This window comes from Petromyzon marinus, chromosome 36 (assembly GCF_048934315.1).
Source record: "Petromyzon marinus isolate PM22_M1 ecotype Great Lakes invasive population chromosome 36, UKy_Petmar_22M1.pri1.0, whole genome shotgun sequence".
In the NCBI taxonomy this organism is placed as follows: domain Eukaryota; kingdom Metazoa; phylum Chordata; class Hyperoartia; order Petromyzontiformes; family Petromyzontidae; genus Petromyzon; species Petromyzon marinus.
The window spans coordinates 12867660-12887334 of NC_133702.1; the positions used below are offsets into that span (position 1 = coordinate 12867660).

Consider the following 19675-nt stretch of genomic DNA (forward strand, 5'->3'; position numbering starts at 1 on the left):
CACACGTGACCTTGCCGTTCTTCACGTGACGTCACGGGATCTTTAACGTCAACTGCAAGAGCAGTCGGCACACCCGCAGCGTTAGCCGGGGCGGCTGCGGGTTCTCAAACCACGAACTTTAGCGGCAAAGGCGCCACCGCTGCGGGCGACTCACCGGCCCCGCCGCGGTTCATGTTCGATACCTCGTCATGCGCTCGCTGCTGACAGTGCCGCGCGGCACCATTGTGTGTTGCAGGTCACGGAAGACACGCACATGTGACGGCAGGGAGCGCGTCGCGGTGCCTGCAAGACGCGTCAGGCGAAAGTAACATAGAATGTAATGTGTCACGATTTGAATACCTCTAATTTAAGGCTGCCAAATTTCTAGGAGGCTCAACTGGGACACGTGGTGGTGAGCTCGCTGCCCATCCCTCTCCCAGCACCACCCACTTTTGTGTAGCCACACCCACTCAACCACTAGCACCGCCCACACAGCAAGCGGATTTGTTCTGTCTGAAACTGGCCCTGCCCACTACTCAAGTACCTCCGTCCGTTACCAAGGTAGCTCCGCCAACTGCACAAGGACCTTTGCCAACTAATAAGGTAGCTCCGCTCATTACCAAGTTGGCTCCGCCCATTACTAAGTTAGTTCCGCCCACTATGAAGTAGCCCCGCCTACTACATAAGTAGCTCCGCCTACTATGAAAGCAGCTTCGCCCATTGCTCAGGATGCCCCACCCACTACTCAGGTAACCTGCTCATATTAGTAGAGACCGAGGATAGAAAACGTTAAACTTGTTACACCATGCAGATTTTCACAAAACATTTTTTGGAGGGGATGACGGGTACGCAACCTTCCTCAACCCACCGGGACTGTCCCGGCCAGACAGACATTTGGTGGCCTTGAAATCGTAATCCAAAGGATGGCCCCCATAATCGGGCTGCAGAATGTTTATACCTTTCAATGGAATGTAAATCGTGGAAAACAGCAATTAAATGCAATTACACGCCGCACCGGCGATGCGAGATGCACGTACTGTATTCTGAATGGAGTATGAATCACAGAGAGACCACGATGGATGCCAAATATTCACCGAGCAAAGCCTCAACGAGTCTCAAGATGAATTTCAGGAGGGTCCTGCTCGGGTCTGTCTGACTCGGCGACCCAGAGAACTATCATCCTCACCCGGCACACCACATCCACTATAGTTGTCTCGCTGTAGCTGTGGGTGACACACACGTGCCTACTCAAGTCCACCAGCAACCGTGAGAAAGGATGCCCTGGTCTCAGAGACCCTGGTGAGCCCTCGTAAGGGAACAGAGACCCCGGGAAAAACCCAGCACCGTGCTGCTGTATGCGAGGGGGGAGACACTCGGCGCATCCGTCTCCTGACCACCACTGCGCAGCCTCGCGCCTGCAACACCTGGCAAGCCCTGGCGCAGAGCGCACGTTCCAGGCTGAAGCCTGCTTTGGCTTCAGGGTACCGACGACACCTTTGTCTGCAGGCTTTGTTGGGAGATGTCAGGTCAGTGCGTGGGAGTGTAAACGATGCATCGCGTGTGATTGCTCCGTTAAACACATTGTATAGCGATGCTGCTGCTGCTGCCGCTGGTGTCGCCGCTGTGTAGACAGTGGTGCTCAAACAACAACATACCACATTCCTCAATAACACTCCAGTTTTTAAATTAAATATATAATAGGCGACGTTTCGGGCAATGCCCCTTCACTGCGCATGATGGCCATAACCTATGTATGTGCTATGCAGAAGGGCCATCGCTCGAATCGTCTATTCTGTATTGAATTAATTTTAAGGCCACAGTTGCTGACACTGGGATGTGTTCAGTTTCCCGACGGATTCGCGTGACCCTCACTAGCTACTAGGGGCGCTACTAAGCTAAAACTAAACAATTAAAATGTTACCAGGTCAGGCCAACTGCGCTATACAGCTCTTTTTCAGAAGCGACCTGGAAATTAATATTAGCCAAATACTCTAAACAAATGTTTCTAAATGTGTAGGGAAAACCCGGAGGACCCGGAGTAAAATCCACGGGGAGAGAGACATGCAATACATATACAGTCTCTACATATACAGGCTCTACATATACAATCTCTACATATACAGTCTCTATATATACAGGCTCTACATATACAATCTCTACATATACAGGCTCTACATATACAGGCATCCGCGTGTCAGGATTGAACCAACAAAGTCCTGTAGATCAGGCGAGTTGGTTAACATCTCGCCACCGTGGCGCCCAGGGAAATTCCAAATCTGAACTTAAAACAAAAACAAATTTGACTTTTATTGTAGACCCGACACGAACAAAGGGAGATGTCTCAACAAGACGCTTCTGGCGGTCCGTGTCCATCCATGAAGGGGTAAAGCAGTGGCTACTGCCGCTGCTGCCAACACGTTTGGCCAGTGTGGAATAGGAGGCAAAGTAGCCTCTGCAGAGAGGGGCTCTCCAGTGGAAGCCCATCCGCCAACAATTTCAGGCTTTGCGCCTTTGCCTTTGTAAGGGCCCGCATTGTGCCGCATGGTCTCTGCACGGCTCAGCGAGTCACCATCTGCAGGATCTGATTGGACCGCGACTCCGGGGCCCCTTATCTCGAGGTCCAGGCAGTGACCACATCCGCGCGCGTTCCCCCGCCACTTTCACAACCCCCCCGCCTCCGCCCCCACCGCTCCACATTCCGCGCGCAGTTTCCTCATCCTTCAGCGGCAGCAACTACCGACAGACGCGTCTCCAGTGCGTGTCAATAAACCCCGGGGAGCATGAAGTGAAGTCTCCTAAGGAGAGCGGTGTTTGGTATTGGGGCGGGTGCTGTCTCGGGACAGATAGAAGGGACCCGCGTGTGGACAAGGAAGAGCAATGTTGAAGAGTCCGTGCCTCGTCATTCGCGAGTCCCGGCGGACAGAGTCGCCGGTCTCTCCCACCTCGCCTGGCGCGGTGACCCGAGGAGGAGGTGGTGGGACCCCCTCAAAACGGGACCCTGAGCTCTTCCGCCGCAGGGGTCTCAACCTTCAGCTGCTGCAACTGCAGCAGCTGCAGCAGCTGCAGCAAACCTCGGTTCGGACCGGAGCCCGGGGGTGCGGGACCCCCTCGCGTCTCCACAGGAGCTCCCCACGCAACGCGGCGGCTACGCGGGACCAGCTGAGGGGCTCGGCGCGCGGAGGCGACGGTGGTGGCGGTGGCGTCTGTGCTAATGAAGATTGGGATGGTGGTGATGATGGTGATGGCGGCGGTGATGGTGGTGATGGAGATGCGCCCGTGCGCCTCACCCTCGCTCGCCTCGTGCGCCGCGTGGAGCGCGTGGTCCGCGAGGTGAGCGCCGTGCGCTGCGCCGTGGCCACCATGGAGCGCGTGGCAGGGGACCGCCAATTAGGGCCCCGGGCAGGACCCCGGACGGCACCCGAAGCGGGGCTACTCCGGCGGGACACCGAGGTGACACGGAGGATACGAGAAGCGCACGAGAGGGCGCAAGAGGCGCTACTCGAGGTGGGGTTCAGCCCGGGGCTGGTGCTCGCTGAGCGGCGAGGCGAGCGAGACCTAAACAGCTGCAGTCGCTTTGTCAATCTCACTGGCGATTAGCACGGTTGGATACGTACGGTGCGAAAAAAGTTCGACATACAAACGTGTGCAGGCTTTCTCACGCCGCCGGTCGTGACCATACTTCACCACGCGGGTCAATGTGGGTTGGTGAAAGGTGGAGGAGGTGCCGAGGTGGGAGGGGCGCAGAACCGGTTTCCGATATCAATTCCCCGCTGATTTAAGTTCAATTGTAATTCCTGTGGAGGGCTTCTCGGCCATTCCCGCCTCGCCCGTCGCCCCCACTGATGTCCACCTTCTTCACCGCCCCCCCCCCCCCAATGTGTGCGAGATTCTAATGACTCTAGTGTATGTAGGGTGTGTATGTAGGGTGTGTATGTATATATGTGGGTACTACTGGTGTGTGTAGGGTGTGTATGTATATATGTGGGTACTACTGGTGTGTGTAGGGTGTGTATGTCTATATGTGGGTACTACTGGTGTGTGTAGGGTGTGTATGTCTATATGTGGGTACTACTGGTGTATGTAGGGGGTGTATGTATATATGTGGGTACTACTGGTGTATGTAGGGTGTGTATGTATATATGTGGGTACTACTGGTGTATGTAGGGTGTGTATGTAGGGTGTGTATGTAGGGTGTGTATGTATATATGTGGGTACTACTGGTGTATGTAGGGTGTGTATGTATATATGTGGGTACTACTGGTGTATGTAGGGTGTGTATGTAGGGTGTGTATGTATATATGTGTATGTAGGGTGTGTATGTATATATGTGGGTACTACTGGTGTATGTAGGGTGTGTATGTATATATGTGTATGTAGGGTGTGTATGTAGGGTGTGCACGTAGGATGTGCATGTTTCTAGTTTCTGCCTACAAAATAAATTTATTTTGGGTGAGGGGGAGTGAAAAAAATGGTTTGAGGGGAGGCGTTCGGCAATTGCTGTCAACCTGTTGGATCAACTTTTTTACTCCCACATCGGGGGGGGAGGCGCACTTTCTGTAACTTTTTGACTCAGGCCTTCTGAAACGCTCTTAAACTTCACTTGACGGACAAGCGGAACGTCGGACTTTCATCACGGAAGCTCCGAATCTTGGGCGATAATTGAACTCGGGGGACCCTGTTCACCACGCAGTGCACGTGGACCACTGCGTCCCATCGCCCTGCTGTAAAATTCCCCTCGTCAGGCCGTGGGAGGGAGAGAGGCAGGGAGAGAGGCAGGGAGAGAGACAGGGAGGGAGGCAGGAAGGGAGGCAGGGAGGGAGAGAGACAGGGAGAGAGACAGGGAGAGACAGGGAGAGAGGCAGGGAGAGAGACAGGGAGAGAGACAGGGAGGGAGGCAGGGAGAGGGACAGGGAGAGAGACAGGGAGAGAGGCAGGGAGAGAGACAGGGAGAGAGACAGGGAGAGCGACAGGGAGAGAGACAGGGAGAGAGGCAGGGAGAGACAGGGAGAGAGGCAGGGAGAGAGAGAGACAGGGAGAGAGACAGGGAGGGAGGCAGGGAGAGAGACAGGGAGAGAGACAGGGAGAGAGGCAGGGAGGGAGAGAGACAGGGAGAGAGACAGGGAGAGACGGAGAGAGGCAGGGAGAGAGACAGGGAGAGAGACAGGGAGAGAGACAGGGAGGGAGGCAGGGAGAGAGACAGGGAGAGAGACAGGGAGAGAGGCAGGGAGAGAGACAGGGAGAGAGACAGGGAGAGAGGCAGGGAGAGAGACAGGGAGAGAGGCAGGGAGGAAGAGAGACAGGGAGAGAGACAGGGAGAGAGACAGGGAGAGAGGCAGGGAGAGAGACAGGGAGAGAGGCAGGGAGGAAGAGAGACAGGGAGAGAGACAGGGAGAGACAGGGAGAGAGGCAGGGAGAGAGACAGGGAGAGAGACAGGGAGGGAGGCAGGGAGAGACAGGGAGAGAGACAGGGAGAGAGGCAGGGAGAGAGACAGGGAGAGAGACAGGGAGAGAGGCAGGGAGAGAGACAGGGAGAGAGGCAGGGAGGGAGAGAGACAGGGAGAGAGACAGGGAGAGACAGGGAGAGAGGCAGGGAGAGAGACAGGGAGAGAGACAGGGAGAGAGACAGGGAGGGAGGCAGGGAGAGACAGGGAGAGAGACAGTGAGAGAGGCAGGGAGAGAGGCATGGAGAGAGACAGGGAGAGAGGCAGGGAGAGAGACAGGGAGAGAGGCAGGAAGGGAGGCAGGGAGGGAGGGAGACAGGGAGAGAGGCAGAGAGAGAGACAGGGAGAGAGACAGGGAGAGAGGCAGGGAGAGGCAGGGAGGGAGAGAGACAGGGAGAGAGGCAGGGAGAGAGGCAGTGAGAGAGACGGAGGGAGAGGCAGGGAGAGGCAGGGAGGGAGAGAGACAGGGAGAGAGGCAGGGAGAGAGACAGGGAGGGAGAGGCAGGGAGAGAGACAGGGAGGGAGAGGCAGGGAGGGAGAGAGACAGGGAGGGAGGCAGGGAGGGAGAGAGGGAGAGAGACAGGGAGAGAGGCAGGAAGGGAGGCAGGGAGGGAGAGAGAGAGACAGGGAGGGAGGCAGGGAGAGAGACAGGGAGAGAGGCAGAGAGACAGGGAGAGAGACAGGGAGAAAGGCAGGGAGGGAGAGAGACAGGGAGAGAGGCAGGGAGAGAGGCAGTGAGAGAGACAGGGAGGGAGAGGCAGGGAGAGAGGCAGGGAGAGAGGCAGGGAGGGAGAGAGACAGGGAGGGAGGCAGGGAGGGAGAGATGGAGGCGCGCCGTCAGGGGGCGCGCGAGCGCCGCGCGGTCCGGCGAGAGAACCGCGCTCCACTGCGGTTTGTAAAACAACAAAAACATCTCCACAACATTCATCAACGCCACCGTGTGTGACCTTAAAAGGGGAAAATATACAGCACACACGTACAGTCGTAGCAGGCGACGTTTCAGACAACGGTCCTTCATAACACACTTTAGTTGGGCGGTGGTGGCTGTGCACGCGGCTGCCTGTAAGCGAGCCCTGTGGAGGATTGGTGAATCGCCGGCACTCGGGTTGTGAACTTCCCTTCTTCCCGTGGGCGTCGAGGAGGAGCCGTCCATCGTGCCCTGGCTCGCCAGTAGAAGGCGGCACGGCAAACATTTGGACTCCCACCCGTTACATTCGCACGGGATTGAGTGTTTCCCCCGACGCAACGCGTGGGCTTCCTCTGTGCCCAATGGTTTCCTCGCACAGGTAAACACCGCTCATCAATTGACTGCTGTCATCATCACGGTCCATGGGGAGACAGCCCTGAGGTGAGCCAGTTCGCAGTTTGCCGTTTGTTTCCACTTCCCTCCGTCTTGTGCCAATATTCTCAAGTAGTGCAACACATCTTTTCGTCGTCAAGCCACTCTCTTTTAAGTTTTCCCTCTCTTCGCTGTTTCATTGACACCTTCATGTGTAGTGGACCGCAGAGCTCGGGCAATTGTTGGCGCCGGCTCCTCATCGCCCCTCTGAGTCGTTTTCTCTCTCTACGAGAGCCAGGAGCGGGTTCTGCGGTGCGCCAGTATCGCGTTACAAGTTGACATTAGTATCAATACAGTATTCTTGTTTTCTTTGCTTCTTTCGGTAAAGTCACGTAGAATGAGAATAAAATAATAAATTAATAAAATAAAATAACAATCAAATTCTCACGACGTTTCGGCCACAACACAAGTGGCCTTCATCAGGTGAAGGGACGAGACTGTCTGGAGGACAGCGCTGTAGCGAACACAGCCAAGCTCAGACCGCGACTTTTAAGCTGTGTGAGAAGATACAGAGCGCCTTGACAAAGGAATTAGCATAAAAATTAGCATTTAATTGGCGGACTGAGCATGATGAACGGTGTAGAGGGGGTGAACATGTGCAGACCGGCGAGGGGGGGAGGGGGAGTTTACATAATGATGGTGTGAAAAGGGAATTTAAGCTGCTGCGACAGTTTGGGATACCACTACTTGAAAAAATATACTGTACCATTGAAAATTAGTTTAATGTTTGGTTCGGATAATTGAGCATTTATAGCTGCGTGATTAGCTTGTGACTGGTCACAGAAATGGCTATGTTAAAGTCAAAGCCTACACATCCACAGAGGCACTTAGTACAAATCGAACAGGAGAATTTGGCATTGAAATAGCTGAGTGATTAGCTTGTGACTGGTCACAGAAATGGCTATGTTAAAGTCAAAGCCTACACATCCACAGAGGCACCTAGTACAAATTAAACAGGATAATTTAGCATTGAAATTACTGAGGGATTAGCTTGTGACTGGTCATAGAAATAACTATGTTAAAGTCAAAGCCTACATATCTACAGAGGCACCTAGTACAAATCAAACAGGAGAATTTAGCATTGAAATAACTGAGGGATTAGCTTGTGACTGGTCATATAAATAGCTATGTTAAAGTCAAAGCCTACACATCTACAGAGGCACCTAGTACATGGACGCCAAAGGGGCTGCAACAACTCGACTATCATATAGTAAACCGATGTGAAAAAACCCAAGTCTAAATTAAATCAATATAATAAATGTACTCAATATATTCTTCAATAAGCTGAGCTATTAACAGTAACTGGGTATACACTACACTATATAATGAATACCATATAGTAAACCAATAAAAAACTAAAATATAAACTACCTCAAAGTTATCAATAAACTATATATTCTCCAATCAGCTAAGCTACCAACAATAAGTCGTTATATATCACAATGCTATATTGCGAAAAAATGGGTGGATTCTTACCCTCAACTTTAGCACCACGGATAGCTACGAGCCCCGTTCAGACGGACGAGTTCATCCATGGTCGGAAAGGAGGAGGGGGAGAGAGACAGCTGCGAGGTGCTGTTATACTCCATGTTGTAAACCATACCATTAACCGTGGTGTGAAAGGTATTAAGAGTCAATGCCAGCGAAAGAGCTGCGGTCTGAAGGTCATCGTAAAATAAAATTAATTAAGAACGGAAATGGTTTAAAACATCTTTCCAATGGTTACTAAGCCAGAATCCATCTTCTCTGTTGAAATTGTATCTGTGCCTGTATATGTGAATGGCCTCATGAACGAATCTCTCATGGTAGGTTTGCAAAGAACCTCCGTCTTGGAGAATTCAATGTCATGTGAGTCCGCTGAATTATAACAGTGATCTGCCACGGCAGAGGAGTTCGTTCTACCGTGTTTCAAGTCTGCTTTATGTTCGCGGATGCGGTCCGAGATATGTCGTTTGGTTTCTCCAATGTAGCTACTACCACAGAGGCACTTTAGTTTTTAAACGCCCAGGTACTGTATGTCTGGAACAGCATCTTTTAAAGATGGAACCAGATCACGGATTTTATGTACTGTGTTGAATCGGACCTGGATCTTGTGTTTATTCAGGATTTTGGAGATCTTTTTAGTGACCCCTGCAATGTAGGGTAAGGTGATGGTTTTAAGTGGCTCCACAAGAGGATCTTTCTTCATGACTGGAGTGATGGCTTTGCGGATTGTGTAGTCGGAGTAACCATTAACCCTGAGAGCCTGGTGTACGTGCTTGAGTTCACTGGTAATGTGTGATTTAAAGCTTTCGTGACTGCAATGATTCATCTTCTTTGGTTCTTTCGGTAAAGTCACGTAGAATGATAATAAAATAATAAATTGATAAAATAAAATAACACAATAATATTCTCACGACGTTTCGGCCACAACACAAGCGGCCTTCATCAGGTGAAGGGGGCGAGACTGTCTGGTAGGACAGCGCTGGAGTGAAAGAGCCACGTTCAGATACGGCCTTTAAGCTGTCTGAGAGGAACAAAGCACCTTGACAAAGGAATTAGCATATAATTTAGCATTGAAATGGCTGAATGATTAGCTTGTGACTGGTCACAGAAATAGCTATGTTAAAAGTTAAAGCATACACACCCGCAGAGGCACCCATTGTTAAAGGAATTAGCATAGAATTTAGCATTGAAATAGCTAAGTTAAGGCATACACATCTTGACAATGGAATTAGCATAGAATTTAGCATTGAGACAGCTGAGTGATTAACTTGTACCTGCTGCAGAAATAGAGCTTGTACCTGCTGAAGAAATAGCTACGTTAAAGTCAGAGCATACACATTCACCGAGGCCCTTAGTACAAATCAAACAGGAGAATTTAGCATTGAAATAACTAGGCGAATCCAGCATTGAAACAACTGAGTGATTAGCTAGTGACTGGTCACAGAAATAACTACACATCTGAGCTATTCACAGTACTATGTAGTGAACCAATAAAAACTAAAATATAAATTATCTTCATGTTATCAATAAACTCTATATTCTCCAATCAGCTAAGCTACCAACAATAAGTCGTCAAGATGTGTATGCCTTAACTTAGCTATTTAAATGCTAAATTCTATGCTAATTCCTTTAACAATGGGTGCCTCTGCGGGTGTGTATGCTTTAACTTTTAACATAGCTATTTCTGTGACCAGTCACAAGCTAATCATTCAGCCATTTCAATGCTAAATTATATGCTAATTCCTTTGTCAAGGCGCTTTGTTCCTCTCACACAGCTTAAAGGCCGTATCTGAACGTGGCTCTTTCACTCCAGCGCTGTCCTACCAGACAGTCTCACCCCCTTCACCTGATGAAGGCCGCTTGTGTTGTGGCCGAAACGTCGTGAGAATATTATTGTGTTATTTTATTTTATCAATTTATTATTTTATTATCATTCTACGTGACTTTACCGAAAGAACCAAAGAAGATGGTAATGTGTGGTTAGAAATGCATTGGGCTCTATGGTATAGAGTCTTGATGAGGGAGTTCTTCTGGGATGGATGGTGGTGGGAATCCGGTTTCAAGTAAGCATCTGTGTGGGTAGCTTTCCTGTAGACAGAGTGGCTCATTGAACCATCATGTCTCCTTTTAATTAAGACATCCAAAAAGGGAGGTTTGCCAGCTTTTTCGACCTCCATGGTAAATCTGATGGTTGGGTGTATGGAATTGATGTGGTCGCGGAATTGGTCTAAAGCAGGCTGGCCATGTAGCCAGAAAACAAAAGTGTCATCCACGTACCTCTTCCATAAGGTCGGGCATAGAGTGGTAGTCTGGATAGCGTCAGTTTCAAATTTTTCCATTAATACGTTGGCTACAACCGGAGATAGGGGGGAGCCCATTGGGGTGCGCTCAGTTTATTTGTAGAAAGTTCCATTCCAGGTGAAGTATGTGTTGGTTAAGCAATGTCTCACCAGGGGGGGTACATCAGTATGCAGTCCTTGATGAACCAGGTCTTCAATGATAGCGATGGTGTCAGGTACCGGGACTTTGGTGAACAAGGACACCACATCAAAACTGACAAGCAGGTCGTCTGGGGACAGGGAAATGCCTTAGATTGTCGATACCAGGTGAGTAGAATTTAGTACCGCAGAGGTGGTTTTTTCCAGTGAAGGGTCGCAGTATATCAGCAAGAAAACGTGCCAGTTTATAGGTGGGGGAGTTGATAGTAGAGACGATGGGACGAAGGGGTGTATCTTATTTGTGTATCTTTGGAAGGCCATATAATCTTGGTGGTCTGGCAGCAGAGGGTTTCAATGAGAACTGTTTGGTCTGATCAATTAATGCTGTTCAATCAGAGACGATTTTGTTCGTTTTGGTAACCAGGCTGTTGGTGGAAGATCACTGTTATAAATCAGTGGGCTCACATGACATTGACTTCTCCAAGACGGAGGTTCTTTGCAAACCAACCGGATACCATGAGAGATTCGTTCATGAGGCCATTCACATATACAAGCACAGAGACAATTTCAACCGAGAAGATGGATTCTGGCTTAGTAACCATTGGAAAGATGTTTTAAACCATTTCGGTTCTTAATTAATTGTATTTTACGATGACCTTCAGACCGCAGCTCTTTCGCTGGCATTGACCCTTAATACCTCTCACACCACGGTTAATGGTATGGTTTACAACATGGAGTATAACAACGCCTCGCAGCTGTCTCTCTCCCCCTCCTCCGTTCCGACCATGGATGAACTCGTCCGTCTGAACGGGGCTCGTAGCTATCCGTGGTGCTAAAGTTGAGGGTAAGAATCCACCCATTTTTTCGCCATATAGCATTGTGATATATAACGACTTATTGTTGGTAGCTTAGCTGATTGGAGAATATATAGAGTTTATTGATAACTTTGAGGTAGTTTATATTTTAGTTTTTTATTGGTTCACTATATAGTATTCATTATATATTGTAATGTATACCCAGTTACTGTGAATAGCTCAGATGTGTAGGCCTTGACTTCAACATAGCCATTTCTGTGACCAGTCACAAGCTAATCACTCAGTTATTTCAACGCTAAATTCGCCTAGTTATTTCAATGCCAAATTCTCCTGTTTGATTTGTACTAGGTGCCTTTGTGAATGTATATGCTCTGACTTTAACATAGCTATTTCTGTGACCAGTTACAAGCTAATCACTCAGCTATTTCAATGCTAAATTCTATGCTAATTCCTTTGTCAAGGGGTGCCTCTGCGGATGTGTATGCTTTAACTTAGCTATTTCAATGCTAAATTCTAAGCTAATTCCTTTGTCAAGGGGTGCCTCTGCGGATGTGTATGCTTTAACTTTAACATAGCCATTTCTGTGACCAGTCACAAGCTAATCACTCAGCCATTTCAATGCTAAATTCTATGCTAATTCCTTTGTCAAGGCGCTTTGTTTCTTCTCACACAGCTTAAAGGTCGCGATCTGAGCGTGGCTTTTTCACTCCGGCGCTGTCCTCCAGACAGTCTCGTCCCTTCACCTGATGAAGGCCGCTTGTGTTGTGGCCGAGACGTCGTGAGAATATTGAGTTATTTTATTTGATCAATTTATTATTTTATTCTCATTCTACGTGACTTTACCGAAAGAACCAAAGAAGATTTAACATAGCTATTTCTATGACCAGTCACAAGCTAATCCCTCAGTTATTTCAATGCTAAATTCTCCTGTTTGATTTATACTAGGTGCCTCTGTGGATGTGTAGGCTTTGACTTTAACATAGTTATTTCTGTGACCAGTCAAAAGCTAATCACTCAGCTATTTCAATGCTAAATTGTCCTGTTTGATTTGTACTAGGTGCCTCTGTGGATGTGTAGGCTTTGACTTTAACATAGTCATTTCTGTGACCAGTCACAAGCTAATCACGCAGCTATTTCAATGCTAAATTATCCGAACCAAACATTAAACTAATTTTCAATGGTACAGTATATTTTTTCAAGTAGTGGTATCCCAAACTTTCGCAGCAGCTTAAATTCCCTTTTCACACCATCAATATGTAAACTCCCCCTCCCCCCTCGCCGGTCTGCACATGTTCACCCCCTCTACACCATTCATTATGCTAAGTCCGCCAATTAAATGCTAATTTTTATGCTAATTCCTTTGTCAAGGCACTCTGTTTCTTCTCACACAGCTTAAAAGTCGCGGTCTGAGCTTGGCTGTGTTCGCTACAGCGCTGTCCTCCAGACAGTCTCGTCCCTTCACCTGATGAAGGCCACTTGTGTTGTGGCCGAAACGTCGTGATAATGTTATTGTTATTTTATTTTATTAATTTATTATTTTATTCTCATTCTACGTGACTTTACCGAAAGAACCAAAGAAGATGAATCCTTGCAGTCACGAAAGCTTTAAATCAGTATTCTTGTCCGTCGCTTACGTTTATCTGGGGGTTGTATTGGTTACGACTGCATTGGGAGCCGTGTCCCGCTGCACGCAATGCACATTGGGGCCACGTGCATGCTAAAACCACTGAAGCTAGCACGGGGTTCTGGTTTATCCTATAAACCTCGTGCCCATATTTCATGTACCGTGCAGTCTTGTTGATGTTGGTTGTCAGATCCTCCGTTCTGTCAAGGGGGGTGGAGGGAGCGAGGGGCTTGATCCAATCAGCGGCTTTACGATTCGCCATAACGGTACTCTCTTAAATCACAATTTGCATGGTTTTTAAATATTTTTTTCTTTCATCAATCTCTCAATATGATCTGGCTGTTGAACGGTACCTGTGGTGCAGTTTAGTCCAAGCTGTCTCTCTCTCTCTCTGCGCTGTAGATTATAGCCATGCAAGCAGTTCAGCCTCGCTTTCTTGCACCTGCCAGAGAGTCACTTGTAGTTACTAAACATCATGCAAACGCAAGCATCAGTTCGGCGTGATGTCCAACGTTTCGCACCACGTTCCGGGCGCTTCTCAGTGAGAAACTGAATGCAGCGGCTCCCGTTCGCCCTCGATACATCTATTCAGTTCTATGCTCCCAGCACGTGCAGCAAAACGTCGGACATCATGCCAAACATACATCGATTTCAAATGACCCTCTGACTTTCTTGTCAACAGGTGATTGAATATTGTGAAAGCGATGGCACCGTGTCTTACAGAGGAGAGCGTTAACATATGTAATCAGCGTAGTATGGTTGGTGGGAGACGTGAAGAGGAATTGGATACCACACTGTGTCCTCTATAATGTATACCGATTGTTTTAGTGAGGTGCCTAAACATGGATAATGATCCTGTGAACTACACATTGATTCCTCTGCCCATGTTGATGACTTCAGACACTGAGTGTTTCGTCTCATGCATCACATTGTGTTCAACCACCACCACGCTGTAGGTCACAGCCACTAACCCACTCACCCACCCATACCGTCACCCACTCGCCTATCCACCCATCTACTCACCCACTCATCCACTTACCCATCCACCGACTCACCCTCCCTCACTCACCCACCCTCTCACTCTTCACACTGTAGGTCACAACACCGTCTCCACCTCTGCCCTCGCACTGCTCCACTTTGAAATGCATCGTCTCTGTTCCCCAAGCTCTCACAATAACAACAACCTTTCTAAATTCAAGACAGTTTAACTCATATCCATTACAACTTTAGTATTGCTCTTTGTTACTGGCCGCTTGGGGCCTTTGCTCAACAGCTGTGACTAAATACAAACGAAACACTTTTATTTGACCAAGTAAGGCTCACTGAGCTCCGTAGCGCTTTGTCAGAAGCGACCTGTCTATCACAAATGATAGCTCAACAGAGTGGCTTATCGTGTGGCAATTAACATCAGCCACCTACTCTAAACACGTGTTCCTAAATGTGGAGGGGAAAACCGGAAGACCCGGAGAAGAATCCACGCGACCACGGGGAGAGACACACAAACTCCAAATATACAGGCGTCAGGGTCGGGGTCGAACCCGCCTACTCCTGTATACCAGGCGATGGAGTAAACATCTCGCCACCGCGGCGCCCCAAAGAGTCTCCCTACGAGTCCCAGCCAACCTGAGTTCAATTCTTACCCTGGGACACGAGTGGAGCATTGCTTCTGAGCCACCCCAAGGCCACTGCTTAAGTTGATGTGGATGTAGCCGAGTTCCTCTGGGTATTGCGACAGGGTCGTGAATGAACCCACGACCTACTGTATACCCGGCGAGGTAGTTAACATCTCCTAGCCACCCTGGCGAGACATAAAATAAAATAATGGTTAACGTCCGCGCACTGCCCGGCGAGGAATATTCCGACGACTCGTCTCGTAACTGGACTCCCCCGGACTCCCGGAATGGATTCCTTGCCCCCTCTGTTCGGTCCGCGGGGGGGGGGGGGGGCTGAGTAATAACTCTACCCGGGTCACGGCGACACCAGGGCTGCTATGCAGGGGGCGTTGACAAATATCCATTCTGCTGCCACGGTCAAAGTCAACTCGTAAGGAAAGCCTTGTTTGTGCCTTACCGAAGACGATCATGACTCCTCTTTCAGGAGGGTCCTGCCACGTTTTCGCAGTATGGGGCGATGTTGCTACTGCTCCTTGTGTTCCCAATTTAGTAATTTGCCAATAATTATTCAGCATTGGGATGTTTGGCCAATTTCAATTGCACTGTGTGTTTTTTCGCCCCTAAGTAGATGCATACGACGTCTCCTTCACACATCTATCCATCCACGTACAAAAAAACACACGCAAAAGTTTTTTTTTTAAATTAGTATTATTATTATAAATCCCGTCAGCCCCAATACTTCTGGGAGTGCAGAATACCAGCGGCGTTGGTTGAACGAGAGCACAACTCTGGGCCGGTTTCGAGCATCCGCGTCTCATCAGACGAGTTGGACAGATGCGAATGGATTTCAAGATGTTGTTGGCAAGAGCACTCCAGATAATCTATGGGACCCCGTTCAACGGAAGAGGCAATGTCAAGTTGATGTAGGGTGCTGCTAAAGTTATCACGCTGCTTGCTCTCTGTCTTTCTGTGCATCTTCCCGTGCTCCCCTCTCCCCGTGCGCCCCTCTCCCCGTGCTCCCCTCTCCCCGTGCTCCCCTCTCCCCGTGCGCCCCTCTCCCCGTGCGCCCCTCTCCTCGTGCGCCCCTCTCCCCGTGCGCCCCTCTCCCCGTGCGCCCCTCTCCCCGTGCGCCCCTCTCCCCGTGCGCCCCTCTCCCCGTGCGCCCCTCTCCCCGCGTGTCCGCGTGCGAGTGTAGCTCTCTGAGACCCAGGCGCGCGTGTCCGAGGGACGGCAGCTGCTGGAGTCGCGACTCGGCGAGAAGGAGCGGCTGAGCGAGCAGCTGAGGCTCGCGCACGACTCCCTGCACGACGTGAACGCGCAGGGGGGGCAGGTGGGGCCCTGCCGGGGGGGGGGGGGGATGGTTGGGTCTATACATCTATCGGTCTGTCTATGTATCTGCCTGTCTGTGTGTCCCTGTGTGGGGACTCACAGACAGGCAGAACATTATTTGGTCCGGTCCTGGGATTCCGCTCGGTTGACTCAGCCTCAAATGAGTACCTGGTGCGATGTGTAAACATTGCCACTAGGGAGACAAAGGCGGTCGGGCGTGGTGGTGCTGGCCACCCACCCCCTCGTGTACCTTTCCGGCCTTCAAATGTGCTCGCTAACAGCACTTACCCCAACAGTCTGTTAAAGCTACAAGGGGGATCTTTGCCTCTTTTTGTCTAGCTCCTCCGGCAGGCGAGGCTGCGTTGGCTGGGTCATGTAGCCCGCATGCCCAGCAGCCGCATGCCCGAACAGCTTTTGTTCGGCTGGATAGAGGTGGCTAAACGGGCGCGGCACGGGCTGGAGAAGAGATGGATTGATGTGGCACGAGAGGATGTAGAGCTGATTTGACTTGCCAATAACTGGAACCAGCGGTGTCAAGATCACAGCAAGTTGGCACAGTAACGAGCATAGGTGGTGCATCGGCCAGTCATCTCAGTCAGTCAACCCATGGCACCTGGGTCTGTCCCGTGACCTCCTGCCAGTGGCCGTTCGACACTTCACGTGATCTTAAAGTGAACTTAGTCTGGCACAAGCGCCGTGGTGGCGTCACCGCCACTTAGTGGCGAATTACGGTAATGATAATGGTAATGATGATGGTGGCGATGATGATGGTGGTGATGATGATGGCGATGAGGATGATGGTAATGATAAATTTGGTGATGATGGTGGTGATAATGATGATGGCGATGAGGATAATGGTAATGATGGTGGTAATGATTATGGTGGTGATGATGATGGCGATGACGATAATAGCAATGATGATGATGGTGGTGATGATGCAGATGGCGATGAGGATAATGGTAATGATGATGGTGGTGGTGATGATGGTGGTAATGATGATGGTGCTGCTGATGATGATGGTGGTAATGATGGTGGTGGTGGTGATGATGGTGATGATGTGTGCAGGGTGCGTGGCTGATCGTCATCTCCATCTTCACGCTGCTTGTCTCCATGCTCCTCGCCTCCATGTGGCCGCGCATCGTTCGCGGCGGCGGCGTCTACTGAGGACACTCGGCGACGATGGCTACGATGGTGATGATGGTGATGATGACGACGATGATGGTGATGATGGTGATGATGATGACGACGATGATGGTGATGATGGTGATGATGACGACGATGATGGTGATGATGGTGATGATGAGGACGATGATGGTGATGATGGTGATGATGATGACGACGATGATGGTGATGATGACAACAATGGTGATGACGACGATGGTAATGATGACGACGATGGTGATGATAATGATGATGACAACGATGGTGATGATGGTGATGATGACAACAATGGTGATGATGACGACGATGGTAATGATGACGACGATGGTGATGATGGTAATGATGACGACGATGATGGTGATGATGGTGATGATGACCACGATGTTGATGATGATGACGGCGATGGTGATAATGATGGTGATGATGATGGTGATGATGACGACGACGATGGTGATGACGACGATGGTGATGATGATTATGGTGACAACGATGTTGATAATGATGACGATGGTGATGATGATGGTGATGATGACGACGATGGTGGTGATGATGATGACAACAATGGTGATGACGACGACGATGGTGATGATGGTGATGATGATGGTGATGATCATGATGACGATCATGATGACGACGATGATGATGATGGTGATGATGACAATAACAATGAAAGGGATAACGACTGTGAAGAAGATGGTGGTGACGGGGATGGCGATGATGTTGATGAAAGATAACGATGGGCAAGATAGGTATTGTGTAGGATTATCGTGATGAAGCTGCTGACGATGATACTGATGCAAATTACAATGATGGCGATAGCGGTGATGGTAACGATGAGATGAATTATGGATATTTAAGAAATTACGATGGTACAGGCGGCGACGATGACGACGTTGAAGGAGGGTGGAATGGAGGTGGACTATTATGTTTGTGATGATGATGGTCACGGTGGTGTCACGGTGGCGATGGTGGTTGTTCTGATGAACGTGTTCATATGATTGATTCTATACAACAACGACCATGCACTCGTTATGTGATGATGGCAGCGGCGATGATTATAGAGATGATCTGATGTCAACTGTTTGAAACGGATCATGATTAATTACCACCATGATCATCACCGCCCTGAGCGTGATGCTGACGACGAGGTAACCATTTGACTGTCACACCGGTTCAGTAATTCTGACAGCTGCCATCTCCCCGCGGGTAAAATTGGACGTTACGCGTACTAAGCGAACTGGGCGCTCCGAGTTCGATTCCCGGCCGCGGCTAACATCAGTGGCGAGTATCTGAACCAGTACCGGGCTTCCTCTACGTCGACTCAGCCTAAACTTAATATCTTGCGCGGTGTGCAAACGTCACCAATGGGGAGACAAACACGGCCGGCTGTGGTTCCTGGCCACACCGCCCCCTCGTGCGCCGTTTCGCTTGCCACCGACAGCCTGTGTAGACTACAGGGGGAACTTTGTCTTTGGAAGATATAATCACCGCACACCTTCTCGCCTCTGTCACTGCACAGAAATAGCAGCCCCCGTCACCCGGCTTTTGGGTGGAGGGGTGAACTCTGAACGCGCGGAGTCTTTTGGCCGTGACGCGGGGCGCCGCGGTGGCTGGGAGATGTTAACAACCTTGCCCGGTATTCAGGAGCTCGTGGGTTCGATCCCGACTCTGATGACGCCTGCTGAATATTTGGAGTTTGCGTGTTCTCTCTCCGTGATCGCTTGAATTTTTCTCGCGTTCCTCCGGTTGTTTTCCCCTCCGCATTTAGAATCAACGTGCGTTTTAGAGTATTTGGTTTATATAAATATCCACGTGATGAGCCAATTCGTTGAACTATCATTTATGGTAGCCACATTGCATCTTAAAAATATCTATTGAGCTCAGCGGGCCTACCTGACAAATAAATTAATAAATATAGCTCCGTTTGAGTCATCTTCACGTCTAGGTCTCGCGAGGAGTCATTGCCCACGGCACCCAGGTGATGAGGATGATGGTGGATACAGGTGATGATGATAGTAGTCATGATAGTGCTCGTCGTCTTTAATTCGTTTCATACATCGTGAAAATGTCTCTTGTTCAATTCGTTAAACATCATCAGCAGCAGCATCACCATAATCATAATCAAACTTCATCCACCATCATCAGCATCCTTCAATTTGAACATCATACAACATCATCATTCAATATCACCATTATTGCCGTTGTTATCCGTAGGATAATGGGGAGATGGGGACCAGGGCAGGGGGTCGTTTGGGTCGAGGCTTCCTCGAGTCCCCGCCGGTTCCACAAACACGCGGCTGACGCGGGGAGCCGCGTTCCCCTGCGCTGCCGTCGAGTCCGCAGGAGAGAGGCATCCTTCCTGGGGTGGTGCGGGGGGAGGGGAGCGGCAGAGGAGGGGGAGGGGAGGGGGAGAGAAGGGGGAGGGGGAGAGGAGAGGAGGGGGAGTGGAAG

General features: G+C 49.8%; 2 protein-coding genes across 5 annotated transcripts in view; both read left to right on the forward strand.

Moving 5' to 3' along the window:
• LOC116949463 (pendrin-like) overlaps positions 1 to 1007 on the forward strand; it is a 176738-nt gene extending 175731 nt beyond the window's left edge. For all 3 annotated transcript variants that reach the window (XM_076072136.1, XM_076072135.1, XM_076072134.1), the window contains one exon: positions 236 to 1007. In XM_076072136.1, coding sequence (XP_075928251.1) covers positions 236 to 259 — 24 coding nt within the window. In that variant the 3' untranslated portion in view covers positions 260 to 1007. The remainder of the gene's footprint in view (positions 1 to 235) is intronic.
• Positions 1008 to 1105: 98 nt separating this feature from the next.
• LOC116949265 (uncharacterized) lies at positions 1106 to 19043 on the forward strand. Of its 2 annotated transcripts, none has more exons than XM_032966361.2 (3): positions 1106 to 3483; positions 15930 to 16064; positions 17129 to 19043. In XM_032966361.2, exons 1-3 carry the CDS (start codon positions 2857 to 2859, stop codon positions 17225 to 17227), a joined length of 861 nt encoding a protein of 286 aa, XP_032822252.1. In that variant the 5' UTR covers positions 1106 to 2856; the 3' UTR covers positions 17228 to 19043. The 2 variants fall into 2 exon arrangements, with proteins under 2 accessions (XP_032822252.1, XP_075928252.1); XM_076072137.1 differs by having other exon boundaries at positions 1106 to 3309.
• Positions 19044 to 19675: the final 632 nt, after the last annotated feature.